At 42.6% G+C, this 22,671-nt stretch overlaps 1 protein-coding gene across 1 annotated transcript in view; it reads right to left on the bottom strand.

Annotated features, from left to right (window-relative positions):
• The window catches only part of GLB1 (galactosidase beta 1), a 38,630-nt gene continuing 15,959 nt past the window's right edge, over window positions 1-22,671 (bottom strand). Inside the window, exons 5-16 of the mRNA XM_034062399.1 lie at window positions 22,452-22,546; window positions 20,747-20,927; window positions 19,033-19,091; window positions 18,040-18,161; window positions 17,897-17,937; window positions 17,424-17,536; window positions 16,016-16,090; window positions 10,601-10,690; window positions 8,949-9,062; window positions 7,501-7,632; window positions 3,696-3,935; window positions 1-430 (exon numbers count right to left, since the gene is read on the bottom strand). Of these exons, the coding sequence (XP_033918290.1) occupies window positions 167-430; window positions 3,696-3,935; window positions 7,501-7,632; window positions 8,949-9,062; window positions 10,601-10,690; window positions 16,016-16,090; window positions 17,424-17,536; window positions 17,897-17,937; window positions 18,040-18,161; window positions 19,033-19,091; window positions 20,747-20,927; window positions 22,452-22,546 (1,526 nt within the window). The 3' untranslated portion in view covers window positions 1-166. The remainder of the gene's footprint in view (window positions 431-3,695; window positions 3,936-7,500; window positions 7,633-8,948; window positions 9,063-10,600; window positions 10,691-16,015; window positions 16,091-17,423; window positions 17,537-17,896; window positions 17,938-18,039; window positions 18,162-19,032; window positions 19,092-20,746; window positions 20,928-22,451; window positions 22,547-22,671) is intronic.

Raw genomic sequence — 22,671 nt, 5'->3', positions numbered from 1 at the left:
TCCAAGGCACGTTCTGAAGCTACAGCTTTTATTGTTTGAGATGATTTCAGTATTCAACTCTGGCAGGTTTAGAAAAGAAAACCTACTGATTAAAGCTGAGGCTTTAAAAAAGGGAAGTATGGGTTGAGGGAAAGGGAAGAATAGGGAAGATAAGGAAACACTCAAATCAGTATAGATGGTTCAGCCGTAAGTCTCTAGCAAAGAGTTGGGGTGCATGACTTTGATCCTGTGTGGTTCCATTGATGCTAGGTTTGTCTACAAACTCTATCTCACACTCCTGGGTGCTGCAAGGTGAATGCTCCAGCTCCAACACTGTTATGTTGTTTGGCATTGATGAAACAAGTATGTTCCTTGGAACAAAAAGGGTCAGCTGAGGACCACGGGCCGGCCAGTAGCGACCAAGATTAAAGCCATTGATCCAGATTTGCCCCTGTTGAGAGAGAGAAAAACAACAGGTTAATAATGTGACAGAGAACAAGTGATGCTTTAAGCAGAGCAATTGCTTTAAGTATAATGCTCTTCACATAGTAACTTAATTTCCTCCATCCTTCTGTTTGACAGGACACAAGGAGAGAAGATTGGTCTAAGGAAATACTAATAACAGACAAAAGGATCTAAATCACCTGATGAGTTAAAGCCATCATTAATACTTCAAAAGAAAGCAGTCACATACTGCAGTAATTCCATGTATGCCAACACTTCAGACAACACAATTGCAGGTTCCTGGCACTGAATTTTGCACCAAGTTTAAGAGCACAGCAAACCTGAAAGTTACATTTGCTTGGAGCTGATTGTTAAAAGGAGAAAGCACTCCCAAAAGAGAAAAGCAGATCTCAAATTCTGTTGTGGCTCTGTATGAGTGTAAGACCACATTGCCTTGGTAGTCCCTTCCTATTGCATGGTTTCAAAAGAAAGATTCAGCTTATCTAAACCACCTGAAATTAAGATGTTTATTAATTCATATTCATGTTCAAAGGGTTGTGATCAGCAGAGTAGAATCCAGTTGGAGTTCCCCATGCAGAGCAAATGGCCATAAACTAACACACAACAAGTGTCACCTCAGCATGAGGAAGAACTTCTTTACACTGAGGGTGTCAGAGCACTGAACAGGCTGCACAGGGGGTGTGTGGAGTCCCTTCCAACTCCAACCATGCTGTGATTCTGTATTATGCTGGTAATAGCCAAATCAAAAGAACTTGTGAAATCACACTGCAAGGGAGTATTGTGTTTTGCTGTAGCTACCTACAACCATTACCATCTCTGAATGTTTGCAAGCATTAACTGAAGTTCAATGAAATTGTGGTTTACCTGGCATGTAAAATCCCTTGAGTTACTTGTCATAGTGGAAATGGCCAGAATCCCTAGCTCAAAATCCTGGTTTAACATTATAAATACCTCTAAGTTCAAAAGGCTTCCAGCAGCGCAATTTGAACACAGTGAATAACGATGTTCAAGCTGGGTTGGAGGCATTTTTCTTGTGTTTTCTCTTTCAAGTATGTATGGAAACAAAGTCTTACAAAACTCCCAAGAGAAAGTTTATCAGGAGCTGGCACATCTGCAAATGCAGGGGAGTTGTTTCAGCTCTGTGGTACAAAACCCTGCCTTGCACAGGTCTGTTAAGGTGTTCATTGAAGAACAGGTTTGAGGTCAATGTCTGTTCATTATTTGATCAAGTTTATCATGCTTTGTGGCTTGGTTTTGCTGCATTAAAAGGCAAGAGGAAGAACTATTTACTACAGAAGCAAAGGAGTGAGCTTGAAGAGTTTTAAAGGAAAACATGGCATTAATGCAGCCTCCCGACCCAAACTGAATTAGTGAGTGTATCCAGTAGCCTATCTACTACAGAGTGACTGCACCTACTACAGAGAGTGACTGTAACCCCCTGGGAAGAAGGAGTTTACTGTAGGAATCAACTGCGTTACAGTTCCAATGCAGATGGTATGATCAGACAGGTCTCTTGTTTCTGATCCTGGTCATTGGTTGTAAACTCATTTTCCCAGTAAAGCTCTGGATGTCATTGCTCAATTCCAAACTATATTACTAACACTGCCATCTCCAGAGACTGCACACGCAGGAATTTGTATGCCCTTAACCAGCAAATCCCAATACTATATACACTACCAACCAATATGCCCCAGACAAAATCAAGGTGTGGGAGGGATCTCTATCTTAAATACCAAAAGTTCCTTTAGCAGGGTCAGCAACTACAACCCATGATTCCAGAGAAATCAAGAACTGTCCTGGCTCCAAATCCTCTATTCTGCTGAAGGGAAATAGTGTGATAAATCTAACCATACATGCAGGGCATGTATACTTCAGGCCACTGTGCTTCCTCAAGTGAGGGTGGAAGAAGTTATATGCAGGACCATCACTAGAACTTGATGTTTTCTTGCCAAGTGTTTGTTTCCATAGTTTTCCAACTACTCCAACACATCAATTTCAACCCCTTTTAAGAGTCCCTCTCCACATCCTGGCATAGCCAGTTCATATAATGCCACTCAAGGAATTAAGGCCAAGATACAGTGGGAGCTGAGTGGAATTTGCACCCTTAAGGCCCTCGACCTTAACTTTACCAATAAGCAAATGTCTTTATTTGGTAGTCTTGGTTTCAACACCCAGCATCACCTCAGTCTTACTCCTGGGTGCCTTAAAACTCTGGTCTGATCCATATAAAGCTTGAAGAATCAATTCAATAGCCCTACTTACAGTTCAGTTGGAATCTCTTCACCATGACTGCTTTAGAGGGTAGACAAACTATGTAAAACAGAGGTTTCTACAAATCAGAGGAAAGTATTTTCACCAATATATAAGAATTCTTGGACTCATTTGCCATTTCAATGATGGTATGGACAGGTATGGACAGGTATGGACATCTCACTTTCTGAAGAAGATTTGAGATTCATGGGTCTCAGATTCCAGCTATTTTTGGATTTTATTTAGTGATTAAGACATGCACATATATAGGAATGGATAACTCAAGCTTCCTCATCCAAGCTCAGTGCCAGCAACAAATCAGAGTCTTCTGCATATTGGGAAGTGCTTTAACCACTACAATACTGTAAATAGACCACCAGCAACTCCTTCTCCTATTCTATTTTAATAGCAGTAAATGAGTTGTTTCAGAAATCAGTAATTCTGCTACCTAACACTATCACAGGCACTTCCCAGAAGCCTGGACTTAAATGCTCAGGTCTCTAAGAAGAGTGGCACTTCATTCAGTCCACTTAACCTCCAGAAGACAAGCAGTGACATATTCCATGCATTGGATCTGTATCTATGGGCACACCACCAGCAGTTGTGCCCAACACTCTGTTTTCTAAGGGGATCCATATTTCTTCACACAGCACTGCAAACATGTTCTTAATATAACCAGGAAAGTGTCCTTCACCATGGACAGGCATTTCTAAATAGCCTGACATTTCGTCTTTCTCAGTGTTGAAAGAGTGGGGGTTTAGTTTTTGATGATGGCTCCACTTTCTACACCCACCTATGTATCATTTGAATATACCTTTCCCTTCTCTAATAGTTTCTCTCCAGATTTACTTAAAACAAGGAACCAATTTCCTACTTGCTTAAATAGATTTGAGCTACCCCATCACTACAATCAACCTCTACCCATCCAAGAGAGGTAGACTTTGATTGTCCATAGAAGCATTCTATGTGGACTTCCAACTTCTTACAGCAAAACACTGTACCTTTGTCCACCCAGGAAACTTGACATAGGTGTCCTGAGGCAAGTCTGGAATTCCTTCAGGAATTACAAGTGTTCCAGTGTAAAAAGTAGGTGCTTCATAACTCAGTGGATCATCAACAGATCTCTTTGGTTGATCAAGGTGTCTGTTAATACCATGGTTCACTGCTCCGTCTATGTCCAGAGGATAGATTTCCCAATCAGCAAGTATATCTTCATCAAGAGTTAAATTTGAAACGAGACCCTAGGAGGAAACAAAAACCCAGACCCAAAAGAGAACATAAATAAACTTCATGTTATTGAAGTTATTTAGCTGCAACTATAAACGAGTCAGGAATAAAAACTGCATCAAACCACTTGCAACAGCTGCCAACCTGTATCTGAATAAACCCCTAACATCTGGTCTTCACCACGTTAAAAGCTTTGCCTAAGAATAAAGAGCTCAGCTTTTTCACTGTGAAAGATCTGTTCCTCTTCTAAGTTTTGATCTTTCACTGATGCCCAAAGGGTTTTTGCCTGTGGTTTGTCTGTTTGTGGTTCTGGTGCTGGGGTGTTTTGTGCCTTCCTCTCCCTCAAACCTTCTTCATCATAACTGTGGAAAATTTCTGTTTTGCTTCAACATGGACATGATTCCAAAACCTGAGCTTTAATATAAAGTGGAAGAAGCATCTAATACCATTGGTCTGCGATACCATCAAGAGATTTGGTAACACTGAGTCACTAACCCAAGACATCAACCTGCACAATAGCAGAGAAAGCAGTATTTCCTTCCTGCAAACCCTCTCCAGCTAAGGTACAGTATGACAAAATCAAGGCACATGCTTTGTGACCCAGTTCAGTGAAATACTCTAAAGCTTACAGTCAGCTTCAAGACCACAGCGTTCTGTTTCACTTCTATGGTGGAACCAAGTGTGCAGCACTCCAGTGGACTCCCACAATGAATGCGAAAGCAAAGTATGGGCATGTATAAGAAGGAATGTTGTTAACCCTGCACAAATCCTCATTGTGTTAGAATAAGTTTCCAAAATGGTGTTTTAGTGCAACACAAAGGGTTGATTTCAAACCAATGCTGCTACATCCATAGAACTGCTTGAACAGCCCCTGCAGAGAGGTTGTTTATCAGTGCAACTTAAGTTCTGCAAATACCACATGTCAAACAGGAACAAGCAAAACCACATTTCTCTATGGCTTTGGAGGACTGATCTATGTTGTGTGTTGCTTCTGATGTCTAGTAAGCACTGCACTGACTCCACCAGCCTCATCATCAGTTCAAGCACTAACTGGTTTTCAATTCCTTTACCTAGATGCCAACTTCACAGAACAGGATCTTCTTTTTCTCATAGCAAAATAATGTATCTACATGGAATTAAGTGGCAAAATCCTTCCACACAACCTAGACTTTACTCAGTCAACAGTCAGATACAGATACAGATTTTCCAAGTGAAACAATGATGTAGGTGTAAGTGTGAATTTCAGCACATTCACAGCAACACTGAGCACCTTCCTGATCCAACATCTAACCCTCTACTCTGTCACCTTATTTTCACAGTAAGCACATTGGCTTCTTCATCACCTAGCCTGTTATTAAATAACTGAATACAATGCTTCTGCTACCTCAACACAAAGGCAACACACTGGGGTACTAGCTGCCCTCTCTTGCCACTCAGATAAGGTAAGGTACCTTGAAAAAACAGCATGAACAGAGTTAACACTGCTGCTACCCACTGAATTTATATGCCTCAAGCACAGAAAAGCCTCAGTTGCTGATGGTTTTAATCCAGAGGCTTTCATACATCCTAAAAATTCCCATAAGAACAAGTTTAGCTTGTTCTGATTAAGATTTAAAAGAACTGCATGCTTCCCAAAGTGTAAGGCAGGGGGAGCTGCTTTTACTGCTGCCTGTCAGCTAACAGCTTCACATATGCTTAGAGTTTGTATTGCTTTGCCTTGGATAGAGTCTTAGCATGACTGGAGATATACCTAGAAATCCTCCGCACAACACACTTCAGAACAAGACAACTGGTCAGTCACACTCCTTTAAACCAAGTCTCAGCTCCAAATCTTCTATGCTGCTTAATCAGAACAAATACATATCCTTCTTTAGCAACACAAACAGGCCCATCCTAACTCATAGCAGCACAACACAAGTGTCAGAATGGGAGTTTCTGCTACTGTCAATCTTTCAAGTCTTTTCCCAGTCTATGTTTCAGACAGACTGAGCTAGATTCTCCAACAGGCCCAAAATGTACCAGTTTGTGGTCTCATCAACCAGGCTACTCGAGATACATCCTCACTTGGGTTTACTCTTTCCTCTATTTACAAGCTTAAAAGTCCTGCTTCCTCACAGCACTCGTGCTTCTGCTTGATAACTAAATGGTACTCTTCAGGTACATGTCTTTCCTGTGATGTTTATCTTTCTCCTGCTCCTGCATCTAAACTAACCAAGAATCACTTTGGAGAAGTCTAAATTCTGCTCCACGACACCTATCACAGAAAGATCGAGGGGAAACAGCAGCTCTAATTTTCCTAGCATCACCCTAGCACCAAAAGGCACCATAATAACCAGTCAATCTGGACAGGCACTAAACATTTGACAAGCTTTCTGAAAGAACACCATGGAATCAATATAAGCCAAGTCACATCTTCAAATCTCTTCTTAATTTTAAAGCTTTGCAATTACTTCATTATTGCTTGTGGCCTACTAATATCAAAACCTAAACACAAATAGCTTGCTTTGGCACTGAACATAGCCAACATGAAACATAATAAGCCTAGCCTCTACAATACCCTCACATATATCACACCAGGGATCCCATTGAGTCTAAAACAGGAAAGGTTTCCTTTTTGCCCCTGCCCTTCCTACCTTAGTGGTACCTCCACTGCATTTGGTTTACATGGCAAGGGTTTGGCAGCAAGGAGACTGCAAGGGCAGCCTGCGTGAGAAGAGGCAAGAAGCTGCCCCTGTGTTGGACCAAGCCAGTTCCATGACAGACCCACTGCTGATTTCCCCCAGTCAACTCTCTTTTGCCCATAATGGTAACTGGTGAGTGGTCTCCTTGTCCTTATCTGGACACGTGAACCCTTCTGTACTTTCTCCCTGCCCTGTTGATGGAAGAGTGATGGAGTGGCTTGGTGGGTACCTGGTGTCTAGCCCAGGTCAACCCACCACAGCTACTTAAGGTGACAGTCCCAAAGTGTAGCATTGACTCAGAAGCATTCAGAAGGCTTTTGATCATTACCTCCAACACCTGATCAGTCCAATCCTGAACTGGCAGTTTTACATGGTGAAGTGCTCATGTCTAGCCCTTCCTAGCCACACTGAAAACACTGCAAGGCTACGCTGCTGACAAAGGAAACGTGACATGGTGAGAGATACAGAAGTGTATCTCTACATGCACATAAACACACTCACGAAGGCAATACAAGGATTCAAAAACCTTGAAGTACAACCAAGATCGACTGGCAATCAACCGATTTCCCAGCTCAGATCTGGAGTTCATCCAAACAGCTTCACACATTTTGAAGTGTTAGCTACAGACTCGACAACCTGAACGTCTTGTGGGTGACACTGGCTGACAACAGAAGTGACCATCACCACCACAAAACTTAACCTATGCTTGTCAGTTTTTAATTCCATGTAGGTTTTGGGGACTGGAAAAAAAAACCTTAGATGAAAACTCCCAATAGTTGTATCCTGAGGTACAGTTAGAACTGTGTAATCCTTTCTGTTCTAAGCCACTACGTGTTTTTTAACCTGTGGAAAAGAGGAAAACCCACCACAATTCAGGAACTCAAATGATTTCACTTACCTTAAAGTCATTGTTGTATCTACCAAAGTTGACTCGGCCCATATTCTCCACCAAGATGTCCAGATTTGCTCCAGCCTTTCCAGTTATATTTATTGAAAGCAATTTGTCCCTTTCAAGTACACCTTGAGGAACCTGTATGAGTTATACCATGAGGAAGAAAATGACAACCAGTGAAAACCAACAAAGCCCTGTTATTTGTCTCTTCAACTTGCATGAAAAAAGGGGGAAAAGGAAACAAAATAAGTAAAACCCCTTATTTTCCTTTCCACCTTTTGCACATGAGAACACATGCACACAAAAGCTGCTATATCAGTACTCACATCTCAGTGTACCAACTAGTGCTACTAGGTGGCATTTGTCTGATACCATCTCTTTCCTTACCTGGTTTCAACTAACTCAGCTGTTAGAAACCCTAGTGGGTTTTGATGCACCTGATTCACAAAAAGCAGGCTCTCAAACTGAGCCTAGTGACTGCAGAGTTGTTGGAAAGAAAAAGGGGTTTCATCTTCCAACTAAACTTGCTTCAATGTTGAGTTTTATTTATCCCCATTTTAACAATGTAAGGAAAGAAAAGCTTGACCTGGACACAAAGGTTGTGAGAGCCAGCACAGGTCAAAGATTAATTACAAAAAAGGCTATCAAAGCTTGTGATTTCATATCCATTCTCATTAAGCAGGAGTAAAACCCTTCTTAAGGGAAGAAAGGTAAAGTTTACATCCTGTACAATAAACATGGGGTCTTTTTAACCTGTAGTCAGAAATCAGTTTTTTAAGACAAGAGTTAAGCTCAGGCTTCCACTTCCCTCACCATTAAAGAGAATAAAATTCCCCAGAACCTATGCAAAGACTGTAAAAAGCCACCAAGCATAAATATAATTAACATATTTAATGAACTTGCAAGTAAACTCTTCTTCTAGTTTGTTTGTTTTTACTGAAGTAATGAATCTGTATCAACATTCAAATGTGTCAAAAATGGAAACAATTACATTTTCCTTAGAAATAAAATAGTATTTTCTGAAATATGATCATTTAGCATGAATCATAGAATGGTTTGGGTTGGAAAAAACCTTAAGATCATCCAGTTCCAACCCCCTGAATGGGCAGGGATGTATCACATTAGGCTCCAAGCCCCTGTGTCCAACCTGGCCTTGAACACTGCCAGGGATGGGGCAGCCACAGCTTCTCTGGGCACCCTGTGCCAGCGCCTCAGCACCCTCACAGGGAAGAGCTTCTGCCTTAGATCTAACCTGAACTTCCCCTGTTTCAGTTTGAACCCATCACCCCTTGTCCTGTCACTGCAGTCCCTGATGAAGAGAATCAACGGTATACTTTCTTACTTGTTCATCTGATTAAATAAGATTACCTTATACAGTTAGTTTGGTAAGGCAGTTACATGAATAACTTTCATGAGGCCACCCACTGAGAAATTAATACCAGGAAACACTTTACCCCATTGACAGAGACATAGGCACGGTCATGGACTCCATTTGAAGGTGAAGACAGTTGCGTTGGCTCCGTGCAGTTTTTGGGTAGTGCAGTTCTGTACAGTACAAATCCAAAATACTAAGAAAAGAAAGGAAAAACCCCAAAACAGATTAATGAACCATGTCATTCCACAGCTTCAGTTCAAGTCATGAATTAGATTCATCCCACATTCCTGCCCACATGCTGAGACTGACATGTTAACTTTCATTCACTTCAGATAGCATCTATCAGATACCAACTCCAGATTAGAACTCGCTTTGACCTTTAAGTAACGGGTGTAAATTCCAGTTTCCATTTTTAAGTGTTTCATACAAACATTTATGTAACTTTAGAAGATAAGGGTCTTGCCTATAAAGTTATCTCCTCTATTAAAACAAAGCAATTAATAACTGATAGTATTATCTCTTCACTGAAACCAATGAAAACATAGCTGGAAAATCCCTTCCCAACTGAGTTAATGTAACAGACTCCATCACCCACTGCCCATAATTGACATATTCATCATGATATTATTTAAGAACTACCTAATTTACATCTGGAATAATTCAGAATCATAAAATGTTTAGGGGTGGAAAGAACCTAAAGCTCATCCAGTTCCAACCACCTCCCATGGGCAGGGACACGTCACATTAGATCAAGCTGCTCCAAAGCCCCATCCAGCCTGGCCTTGGACACTGCCAGGGATGGGGCAGCCACAGCTTCTCTGGGCACCCTGTGCCAACGCCTCAGCACCCTCATAGTAAAGGATTTCCTCCATATACCTATCCTGAACTTCCCCTGTTTCACTTTGAACCCATCACCCCTTGTCCTATATTTTTCAGTAAGTTCTCCATCAGAAAACAACAAATGTCATAATGATTAGATTTGCTCTCATCACAAAGTGAAACACAACAAGTAAAAATGGACCACCTCTTTCACTCAGTAGCCACAAAACCATTTATCTTCTAGGCTTGGATTAGAACCTAACCCTGTGTCCTGATTTCAGCTAAGATAGCATTAATTTTCTTCCTTATAGCTGGTGTAGTGCTGTGTTTTGGATCTAGGATGAGAATAATGCTGATAACACCCTGCTGTTTTAGTTGTTGCTAGGCAGTGCTGACACTAAGTCAAGGACTTTGAGCTTCTCATATTGCCCTGACAGCACAGGGGGCACAAGAAGCTGGCAGGGGACACAACCAGGACAGCTGATCCCAACCTCCCAGAGGGATGTTCCACACCATATGACATTATGCTGAACAGTAAAGCTGGGAGGAGTTGGCATCCTGCTGCTTGGGGGCTGGCTGGGCATCAGGCAGTGGGTGAGGAGCAGTTGTGTTGTGCCTTGCTTGCAAAAAGGATTGTTGTGGTTTAACCCAGCCCTTCAGTCACTCTCCCCAATGGGATGGGGAACAGAACCAGAAGAAATGGTATGGGTTCAGATAGACAGTTTAATAGGAAAGAAAAAGAAAGGAAAATAATAACAATGATAACATAAAGCAAGTGAGACACAATGCAATTACTCACCACCTGCTAACCAATGGTCTAAGACACTGGATGCAAGAAGAGCAATATCACAGAGGGTTGTTCAAGTAAACTTGACAAAACTACTGACAAGTGCTTACTGAAAGGATCCTCACCTGCTTTAGCTCAACAAAGGTTAGTGGGTAAGTGCTTCTCACTGGTCCAGCATGGGACAGCCTGTCAAGAACCTCCACCACAGCACCCGCCTGCAGCACAGGAAATGCAGATACATGAAGGTCAGTAAATATCCATCCAAAAGTAACAGCTTGCATATCCTGCCACCTACCTGCCTCTTTCCAGAAAGCAAAGAAGTCTCAAACCCTTACATCATCCTTACAGATAATAATACAATACAGAGAATTGAAGAACCCTGAAAGAAACATGTTCCACTTGCAGTGATGTTTTATAAATGCAGATGTGTTAGATTTGCTCTACATTCATAAATGTGACACTTTATCATTGAATGAAAACTAACCCAGGAGTTTATCACAAAGGTTCTATAAACACAGCTGCTCTGGACAATTCATCTAACTGGTTTGTGTTATCTAAACTTTGCTCAGTTAGACTTACAATCCAAGTAGGGAAAACATTACTGATTTCCAATGAGTTCCATTGGAATCATTGTGAGGATCATGTGTGTAAGGATCTCACTTGGTTCCATCACAAGTTATCCAAGATGCATTTACCCTATTAGTTTGAAATGATTTTATGAACCCTAACACTGTGATTCAGTGTCACATTTCAGTAGCTGCACTGATTCTAGTGAGACTGGAGCAAGGTTGAGCACAAGTACCTTGCTGAATGAGGACCTGTATGTGTACAACTTCATTTCCTTCCATTGCCATTTACAATTTCCTTTTGTGATTTTAGTTCTCTCCTCTCTACAATTCTCTGTCAATGCCCACTATCAATCTTATGGTAGTCAGGATGCACACTATATGCCTTGCAAGCTAAGAAAACCTAACTGCAATCATGTTTTCCATATGCAAGATGTCTTGTCTGTTCCACAAGAAGTATTGCACTGTGGTAATAACCTATTAGACATTCAAAATAGTTCTCAAATTCAGATTTACTTATAAATCCTTCAGAAAAACAGTACAAAACCCCACTGTAGGCATTTAAAATCATGTAAAATTGTATATTCTTAAGAGCATTCACAGCAAGTCAAACTTCTGAGGCTATCTCAATAGCAAGTTACTGACTTTTTGCAGAGCACAGATCAAAGTCAGTAGTGATGAAATACTAACTTGTACATTAAAATGTACATCACTGTGCAAAATGGTGTATGTGATGGAAGTCGGCAGGAATAATTTGTGTACACGCAATTATTTCTTCAGTACAGTATCAGGTTTAGCTGGGATGGAGTTAAACTTCTTCATAATGTATGGGGCTATGCTTTGGATTCATGCTGAAAAGTGTGGATAACAGGGATGTTTTACCTGCTGCTGAGCAGTGGTTACACAGAATCAAGGCCTTTGCTGCTCCTCACCCCACCAGTGAGCAGGATGGGGATGCACAAGGAGTTGGAAGGGGACACAGTGGGGATGGCTGACCCTAACTGACCCAAGGGATATTTCACATCATGTAATATCATACCCAACAATAAAAACTGAAGGGAAAAAAAACAAGGAAGGGGGAGATGTTCAGACTTATGGCATTTGTCTTCCCAAGTTAGATGTGATGGAGCAAAAGAAGGCTGTAAGCATACAAAGGGCAATGCCATCACTACCTGGAGGTTGGGTCACCCTCACTAGTCCATAGCTAAGACTGTAACTCTGGCAAGAACACTGTCAGGCAAATGATGGCTTGCAAAACCTGGATGATAGTAGCTTGTTCTTATTTTTGCAGCTGAAGCATTGTACCTGAGCTGATAACCAGAATTCTCCAAATGCTCTGTCCTGGATGTGCTCCATTCCTCATCTTGTGCTCCTCCAAGGGAGCCAGTAATGTTAAAGCAATGTGCAGACCACAAGAGAGACTCAACCACAGGTCTTGTACAGTGGTTGTGAAGCAAGAGATCAATATCTCTGCACAGACACTGACAGAGCTGATTTACAGAACTAAACAACAGTCCTATGAGCATGAAGAGTACTGGCTCGAGGTGGAAAATGAACTTAGAAATGAATATAAGCAGTATTAGGACACACATGGTCACTTGAACAAGCTACTGTCAACCAAGTGCTGCTTTGTGCCTTGCTGAACTGCTATTAGCAGCTTGGCTATGTGCCTGTTTGGGTTTGTTGGTTTTAAGTTCCTGCTATCAAGGAGGCTTCTGTTCTAAATACAGATTGACCACATATGATTCATACATGCCCTGGGCTGGTAGAAGTTTCAAAGAAAGAAGCTGCTATGGATTATTTTTGCTCAGGTTTTCACCATGAAGTGGTGAATGCAAAAGGAACCTCCAAAAGTATGATCTGCTCTTGCTGCAAGTTCCTGTTGACTGCTACTCCGTGGACAATCGGGTTCACAACAGAAACTTAACCGTAAAGTGAAAAATCACAAATACTGTCAAGAACATTTGAAACCAGATTAAAATCTGTTATTTCATCTGTAAAATAACAGACAACTACTCACTGAAAAACAGAAATACCTTCTGATCCTCCAGAGCAAGGTCTGCAGAACCAAAGCATAGGAGCAATGTAAAACTAAGCTCCAACAGGAATGGTATCAGCAACTACCAGCATCCTGTTTGCTTAACCCATTTGTGTCCCAGCTCATGCCAGTGCTGCTCGCTATTTGCAATTGCTTGAGCTCTGCACATCCCAAGGAGTGAGTGTATCTCTAGAACCTATCAGCCTGCAGCTTGCAGGGCTGGGGCACTTGTATACAAGCCCTCCTCAGTGGTGACCAGAAACTACCACCTGCTCACAAGCCTGTACGGACACACTGCAGGCACCGAGACTCATTCACTTCCCTTTGGAAATGATGCTCCCCCCATTCTGCCTAATGCCTAAACGCTGTGATCTTGCTCACATATCTTGAGCCCATCTACTGCCCTTCTGCCTTTGTCTACCCCCATTCCTTTTCTCCAAAGCACTTTCTGCATCTATGCAACAAGATCTTCTCCTTATCACCTGCTTTCATGTCTTCTGCAGCAATGTGAGTGTCCCCAGCACCTTTTAACAAATTCATCCCACCAAGATTTCTTTAAGATAATTCAATAGCTCAAAATGAACAAGTGTCTGATAAGGGAACAGCAGGGAGGTGTGCTGCTGCTGTTGTTGGGTTTGGGCTGCATAGAACCCCAGACTGGTTTGGGTTGGAAGAGACCTTAAAGCTTGTCCAGTTCCAACCCCCTGCCACGGGCAGGCACACCTTCCACTAGAGCAGGTTGCTCCAAGCCCCTGTGTCCAACCTGGCCTTGAACACTGCCAGGGATGGGGCAGCCACAGCTTCTCTGGGCACCCTGTGCCAGTGCCTCAGCACCCTCACAGGGAACAGCTTCTGCCTTAGATCAAACCTGAACTTCCCCTGTTTCACTTTGAACCCATCACCCCTTGTCCTATATTTGATGGTGGTTTTGGTCGGTTGGGTTTTTTTTACCCCACCCCAACTAGCCTAGGTTGCCAGTTATTTTCACCTGTGGCAACCTATTTGCAGACCTCCAAAAGCCAGCAAATATGACAGGGAACATTGCTAAGGACAAAGCTCTCTTTTCCTCCAGGTTAGGTCCTGAGCAACAGATCAGGCACTTAAGGATTGAATTGTCACAGAATATCTTGCGAGGAAGAAACAATCTGCTCTGGTCACACATACCAATGTAAAATGCACCATATGCTCCCTGAAAACACACTGGAGTATCCCTTCCCTCCTCCTTTCTGCACAAGTGTTGAGTGAATTCACTGTGGTAGATTCAATGGTCTATATAGCAGACTGACTGCTGGATCTCAACTGTACAGTGAAGCTTTATACAGTACTTGTATTAGCACCATCACTGCAAATGATACAGCTGGGAAGTTTGCTATTACCAAAGCTAAGACCTATCACTCGGAATATCCCCTCTCTGCTATTCCCAAACACATTCAAGCTTCTCCATCAACAAGGTTCACTGGACCTAGTCCTGACGGGCTAGAATGCATTGCAGAGCTGGGAGGAAGGCTTTGGCTGGGATGGTATGAACGCTCTGCAATTTAAGACTCATCCTGCATTGCAGGGTAATGAAGCAGGGGAACAAAGTGCTGCAGAAACCAAGCAGTGGTTTCACAGAACAGAAGCAGTTTTCCTCCCAGAAAACAGATCTAGAGGCTTTCAGTGCAGATGGCAGCACATGTACAGGCAGCAAGAGGAACCTCACACCTGGCAGGTCAGACATGCCATCTGGACTGCTACAACTACTAAGCAGAGAGTAAAAGGGAGTATAGAAGCTGAGAAGGCACAAGAACAGGGCTCCCAGTGTGATGGCCAGGTCAAAACTGTGATACTTGAGCAGCTTCAGCAATTTGACTCATCCTGTGTAAGAGAGATGTCTGGGCATTCTGCAGCACTCATTTCTTGAAGGCAGGAAAGTTCATCATTCTACTGAAACTGGACAGCCTTATCTGATAGCCATGAACCATGAGAAGATGGAAGAGTCAAAATCTGATTGCTGTGCTTATAGTGATGAGCTTTGATAACAGCAGAAGTGGTGGGTGTACTGCCAGTGGTATAAAATTAGTCACTACCCTGTTCAGCGAAACCTCATATGGCAGCCTCCAACCTAAAATGACTGAGGATACTCAAAGGTTGGTGAAAATGATGAAGATTTGGCGTTATCACTTTGATACAAGAGGTATTTCTGCCCACGACTTGAGTGGGATGACTTGAAAGCACCTGCAAAGCCTCTGCATTACCAATTTTCCACAATAGAGCAGATACAACACTGATGGGAAAGGTGCCCACCACATTCAAATTACAAAGTACAAAATCAATGCATTCTGAACTACAGCATCCAGTACAGTAACCAAAGCAACTTGTTTGTGCCCAGCAGAATGAATACAGACAAATTCATACCTGTGGTCGCCTCCATCCCCTATACTCAGTGCAAGAACATATTTCTCAACCATCTTTTGCAGATAATTGTCCCAGGTTGTAAAATGATGGTGCTGTGGGCAAATCCCAGCTACTCATGTGCTGAGCAGCTGTACCACTGTGTCAGACAGGATATAACATATCTGTATGCTCTTCCCTTGGTAGGAAACTCATTTCTCTCACCAGCTGCAGATTGTCACAAATCCAGCAGACTTTCAAATGCATTGAGGTGTTCCACATTCAAACTTTAAACACCTAGAAATAACTCAGAGATATGTATATCCTACCTGCTGCTGCTACTTCAGAGGCATCACCAGCTGCAGAAACACTCTGCTCATAGCTCTGATGCCAGCATTCCCCCAGCTACATTAATCACACATGAGTTATCCTGGACAACTATGATCCTGTTGTCTTAATAACATATTAACGCCAGTTTAGTAAAACTTCATGCACAAACTGCATAATGTAAGAATTATCTTTTCTATACAGGTAAAACCCAGTGTATTAGAGGTACAATTTACCTTCTGCAAGCGAACCTTCCCATACGCGAATTTGGGTGTTGTTGGAGGGATAAGACCTTCTGGTAACTGGTTATACTAGAAAGGGAAGGAGGAAAAAAACCCACATGAAACAGATTAAAGCATGCTTTAATGGAATCCTCACTTTCCACTTCACAACATACAAAAGCAGAACTTAAGTAGGTAATCTCATTGTGCTAAAGGATTACAGTGTAAGATTGAGCTGCTGAAGAATCAATGCCCTTAGAGCCCTCCCATGGCTAGAGCCTGCACTGCTGTCTTCTAAAACCCTCCTGCAGTCCTCTTCTCAGTCCACAGGAGCTTGAGTGAACCTTTCCAAGTCTGGAGGGTGGTACTTCCAGCTGAGCCTTCCTTAGCAGCACTTCAATATGGGAACCATTAGCCTTCCTATCAACAGGACTGATGAAAACCTAATCTATATTTTTGGTAACAAGTTCATCTCTTTCTTTCTGTATTTGAAAATAATCAAGATACAGAATACAGACTGGTTTGGGTTTGAATGGACCTTAGGATCATCCAGTTCCAACCCCCTGCCATGGTCATTCAGGCTTAAAGAAATGGAAAACTGTAATTCAGCCAAGAGAAGGTGCTAAAAGTAGGAAATCTCAGTCCAAACAGTATCAAGACCCTTGAAAGGCTATCTAAATGATGCTCTCAATGGAAAGCTTAGGTATAATGGAGTGATCCACAGCAGGCCTTCCACAGATACAGAGACAAAGGCATGCTCAATCCTAGAGAAAGTGTAGTACACTTTTGGGAGAACTGCTCCCATCAGAAACATGTCTTTTAGTCACTAGGAATGTTGCAAGCATGCAACAGGATAGCGGGTTCAAGCCTGAGCCTTGGTATTCCCATTGAATCTGTTTTTAAGCCTCATCTGAAGCCTCCAATGCAAAGATATTCAAAATCCAGATACAGGTTCCATGTTTCACTTCAATCTCCAGTTTGTAAAGATACTGTGCATTTTTACAGCAAGGCAAGGCTGGTCCCACGCACCAGTTACAGTTTGTGGCATGACAAAACCCAAGTAAGTGCTCATTTGGACAAGCACACTCCTTCTGAGAGACCCCAAACCACAACATACAGTTTGGGATACCGTCAGCCAAAGCACTAAGCTGCAGTGATAAGTCTGAGCTGACTCAGTGGCTGATGGATGCTGCAAGGGGAAAAGCTCTGTTCACTCCCCATCAGGACCGAAGGGGTAACCAGAGAGGTGCAAGATCTTTCCCCTTTTGTAGCAAGGAGCAGTTAGGCTGGCCTAATTGCCTTGTTCTACTTCCCTTCCCTGCAGAAAGCAGTAAATTCAGAAGTAACCTGTACCAACACAAGAATGAGAGCATTTGCAATACACCAGTGATGTTTCCAGGAAACATGGCCTGGGGATACTCACCATTCCAATGACTTCCCTCAAGGCAAAATACTTCTCTGTCAGATCACCTGCTTCACTCAGTGGAGCATCATAGTCATAGCTAGTGGGCTGTGGCATATAGGGCATATTAGCACCTAAGAAGGGGGAAAAAAGGCAATTATAAACAGTGGTATTTGGGATTTAACACAGATAAACTCTTCCTGATGGAGGACAACATCCTTCTGAGCTCACACTGCTCTATTATGGTCTTTAGAAATACTCTGAAGAGAAACAAATTTATCTGTGTTTCAACTGCTTCACAGGACTGAGGCAGAAGTAGCCTTTACAAAGTTAAATACCATGTGGGCTTAGGACAACATGCTGTCAAGAGACAGACAACAGCTAATGCAGTCATATTTTGGCATGTGAAAGCAAGCAGAGCTCATTCTTTCACAGAGTACCTCATTCATAAAGAGCTCTTCTGCATCATGAGCATCACTTAAATAATCTCTTACCATTCCAATAGGCAAAGTTGGTCCCACCTATAAACATGTACCTAAAAAGGGGAAAAAAGCCATCCACTTAAATCAGGTTTTGCTGAACTGGGGAAAAAAATACCCCCACCCCCCAAATTACCCTCTACTAAGCACACACTTACAGGTTAACGTTAGCACCACGTGCCAGGATTTCATTAAGTGTTTTAGCTATAGTTTGTGCAGGCACAACAGAATGTCGGTGCCCCCAGTGATCCAACCATCCAGTGTAAAACTCAGAATTAACCTGAAAGGAGGAAGGGCAAAAGAGGAAGGGAAAATATGAAGAGGGAACAAGAACAGAATGCAATGTGATTTCAGGTTACTAACTGTAAGAGGGAAAGAAAAAGGGCACCTTGACTCATTAGAGCTATTTTTGAACTACTATAAATACAGCAAAGTACACACTAAGTCAGTTCTTTCCAGCAGATTAATGGGCAAATAAACTAAAGGATTGTTCCAATCATTTTATAGGGACACTGAAAATAACTGTGGAAGTACCAAACAGCATGAGCTTTCTGTGAACTGTCAACACAAACATGCTGCAGAGGCTTGACATTCAAATCAACAATGGAACTAATACATTGTCTGCAGGACAGCACACACAGACTATATTAAAGTAGATCTTTCCAATATCAAATGGCATTCTAAACACCTTCACAGCACAGAGATAATCTTGCACCCTCAATGGGCCTTCTCCCCTTATTGAAAAGGCTTCCAGTGATCTCAACCCCCATTATAGCTTGTGTAAAACCTCTAGGGTAGCTGAAAACAGGAAGCAACTTCTAATCTACCCTTTTAAGTTTGCTTTTAACGTCCACCCACACACATACCTAACTCATCTCACCATCCTCACTGTTTCCACAGCTTTGTAAACATTTGTCTTTGCAAGGGAAAGCACCAAGGCAAAATCATTACCTTTGACTACAAGGGTATTTGCAGAGCAGCAGTTAATGTGGATTTCAGACACACACAGAAGCTCCTCTATGCAGTTTGTCTGACTTGGAGATTACATCTTTGTAAACCTGTCCCTCACTGTCCAACACACTGTTGTCAACTCCTCTCCTATTAACTGCAAGATTAAGAATGATACAGGAGATTTAAGTGAAAGGACATACCAAAGGGCCTGTAGGTTCACTGCTCCTTTGAGCCAAGAATGCTGCTGTGACATTGCCACCTATAAACAGATAGAAATAAAATTGAGTTGTTACATCCACAGCTTTTTTGGTCCAGCTTTATTTTACCAAAACAGATGTCTTATCTCCCCACAGGGGTCAGTGTTGGGACTGATCCCATTCAACATCTTTGTTGGTGACATGGACAGTGGCATTGATGCACCCTCAGCAAGTCTGCTGATGACACCAAGCTGTGTGGTTCAGTTGATAGGCTGGAGGGAAGGAATGCCATCCAGAGGAACCCTGAAACACTTGAGAGGTGGCCTCACAAAGTTCAACCAAGCCAAGTGCAAAGTCCTGTGGGTGGGTCAGGGCAATACCAGGCACAGCTGCAGGTTGGGCAGAGAAGAGATTCAGAGCAGCCTGAGGAGAAGGACTTGGGGGTGCTGGCTGATGAGAAACTGAACATGAGCAGCTTCAGTGTAAGCTTGAGCCCAGAAACCCCCCATGTGCTGGGCTGCATCAAAAGCAGTGTGAGCAGCAGGTCAAGGGAGGTGATCCTGCCCCTCTGCTCTGCTCTCATGAGACCCCACTTGCAGCCCTGTGTGCAGCTCTGGTGTCCTCAGCATGAGAAGGACATGGAGCTGTTGGAGCAAGTCCAGAGGAGGCCACGAGGATGCTCAGGGGCTGGAGCACCTCCTGTATGGAGACAGGCTGAGAACATTGGGGCTGTTCAGCCTGGAGAAGGGAAGGAATCAACACCTTTGATTCCAGTGTTTAAGTTGCAGAACTTACTTAAAATACACACATACATCTTCTGAAACCCCAACTTTCCCCAGGAATGACATCCTAGCACCAAAAAATGTGGTGTGTCAAAAGGACTACTTGGTCACTGGAAAGCTGAGGGCTGGGGTTGTGGTACCAAGACTGTGGTGAAGAACAGAAGCCAGGCAGTCTCTAAAGACTCTTCATCAACCTACTGGCTGAAGCTATATAGTCTGGAAATAATAATTCCATTAGAAGCTTTCCATCTCACAAATGATCTGCATGAAGATGTTCAGTTTAAATCTACTTCTAAGAAAACAGATTCCTGCTAAGCAAATATCTTTGAGAACAACGTACAAAAGAAGCCAGATATAAGAAAATACAGAAAGATCTATCCTGGAGTTTGTTTCTTGTGCCTTAAGCCTATTTTGCCAAGTACATGTAACGTATGAACATTTCCATCATTAAATTAACACTCCTCTTCCATCAAAAGGGCAGTCTGAACACACTGGGGTTGCTTCAGGCCTGCATCCCAGCCAACTGTGGTAGTGTGCACACTTCTAGTGATCTTCAGCAGTCACTTTTTTACAGTAACCACTGGCTTAATAAGAAATGAACAAGGAGGGCTGGATTCTGGGACAGACAGAGGACATTCAAAAAATACATTAAAAATCCATGGAACCTATGCCAGCTTTTACTGCTAAGATTTAGGAGATACACGCTATGAGCAGTGTCATTTCCTAATTCATGGTTTCATGATGCAAGGAAGCGATTATGACTCTCTAACTGGGTACTTGTGGTGATTCTTGTACATTTAAGAGTATATCAAATACACCTAAATGCCTATTACCCCCTTTAAACAAAGCAGGCAGGTCTGTCGAGCAGTCAGGTCAGTCTGTCCTGCCACAAACACACATGCAGCAATTTTCAGTATCAAACAGCATTTTCCAACCTGGGGCAAAGTCCACTGTTGCATAAAGACCCTGGAGAGCTCCACATCTCAAGTGGAATTGGCTTGCACCATCAGTTGTGAACAGCACCACCTCATCACCAAGATGCTGGCGGAAGAGCTTCAGAAGGGCACGCAGGTAGTCGTAGTCACAAGCAAAGTAGCTTCCATACTCATTCTCTACCTGCACAGTTAAAGCAAGTCAGTAAAGCAGTAGGGAGTTTGTCTGCATCTGATATCATAGAATCATAGAATAGTTAGGGTTGGAAAGGACCTTAAGATCATCCAGTTCCAACCCCCTGCCATGGGCAGGGACATCTCACACTAAACCATGTCACCCAAAGCTTCATCCAGCCTGGACTTGAACACTGCCAGGGATGGAGCATTCACAACCTCCCTGGGCAACCCATTCCAGTGCCTCATCACCCTAACAGTAAAGAATTTCTTCCTTATATCCAATCTAACAATGGAAAGCCCAAATCCAACCCTCTTCTTTGGCACCAACGCTGAAAATGTCATTTTAACTCCAGACCTGAGGGGTATGAGAAGACAACACTTGGGTTCTCATCTCTTTTATCTGTATCTTACAGTGGAGCAAACATTCAGTGGAGGTAAGGCACTTTCCCATAAAACCACCCTCCACACAGAAGTCTCCACTCTAGCTACTTCACAGCAGTGAAAAATGGAGAGCACAAGCACAACAGTCAAACCATAGGACAGGATGTGACATGATCAAAACTGCAGCAAAACTGGACTTTCAGAACAGAGACACCTACAAGGCGCTCACATAACAGCAATGCCCCACAATGGATTGAAAGGACTGAAAGAATAAGGACAACCCTGCTACTACTGAGAAGTATGCACCTTGCCCCTTTCCCAAGGGGCTGGATTTTCAAGTCCTAGACCCAATGCTACACACACCTGAAGGTTATTCCTAAAACTCTTGTTATAAGCACCTTATTTCTGCCAAAGAATAATTTTGACAGTGGTTTGGCTCAATAGATACAATACACTGTTCAAGAACAGTGCATAATTCATCGTTCAACATCTTGGACATCCTGTAAGAAGGGTCTCCTACTCTTATCCTGTGCCAACCAGGATGCTTAAAGAATCATTAAACCAAAGCTTTTGTTATGGTCAAATACTAAGAATATGGAATAATCATCACTGCACATCTAGAAGGAGTTTAAGAGACCAGCTACTCGCCATGAACACCCAACACTGGATCCTGAATCATTTACAGCTTAAGTTAGGAGCCAAGAACTAAAACCCCTATGTTTTGAGGCTCTTTTTTGTCACAAGTTTTAGCCTTACTCCCTACTGCTTTTGCTTCTACCTATATTCCTTACCCTAAGGTAACCTTGCATCCTAAATTATCCCTATTCCCTTCTTCCCTGACAGAGAATTTCTGGCAATTGTAATGTGTTTTGGCTTTATAGCATAAAACTCTGATCTAAAAAGCTCCACAAGGTTCCTCTACTGCTTCCTATAGTTATGGGAAACAACTTTGATAGAGCAGATGAGCCCTCTCTGGATTCTGGAAACAGTGAATGCAGTTCTTTAGGATAAGGGAATTCACCAGAATCTTTGAGCTCCCTGAAACTGCTAAAGAACGCATGTGACATTACCCTCCAGCACCCATGGAGGGTCTGCAAGAGCAATATAAGCACCCACACTGCTTGGGTTCATTGAATTCTCAGGGAGTTACCTGCACCATGATGATTGGACCTCCATTTTCATAGAGGTGAGGCCTCATCTTTGGCAAAAGGACACCCATCCATTTCTCTACTGCTGCCAGGTAATCTGTGATACACAAAACAGAGATGTCTCACAGCTTTTCTGCCTTTGTTTTAAACTCTGTATGTGTCGTTTTTACCTAGTGCTCTAAATATGTAAAGTATAACGCAATAGCATTTAACAAACTGATG

This window comes from Melopsittacus undulatus, chromosome 1 (assembly GCF_012275295.1).
Source record: "Melopsittacus undulatus isolate bMelUnd1 chromosome 1, bMelUnd1.mat.Z, whole genome shotgun sequence".
NCBI lineage: Eukaryota > Metazoa > Chordata > Aves > Psittaciformes > Psittaculidae > Melopsittacus > Melopsittacus undulatus.
Note: the sequence above shows the minus strand (reverse complement) of the source record. Positions and strands in the feature narration are given on the sequence as shown.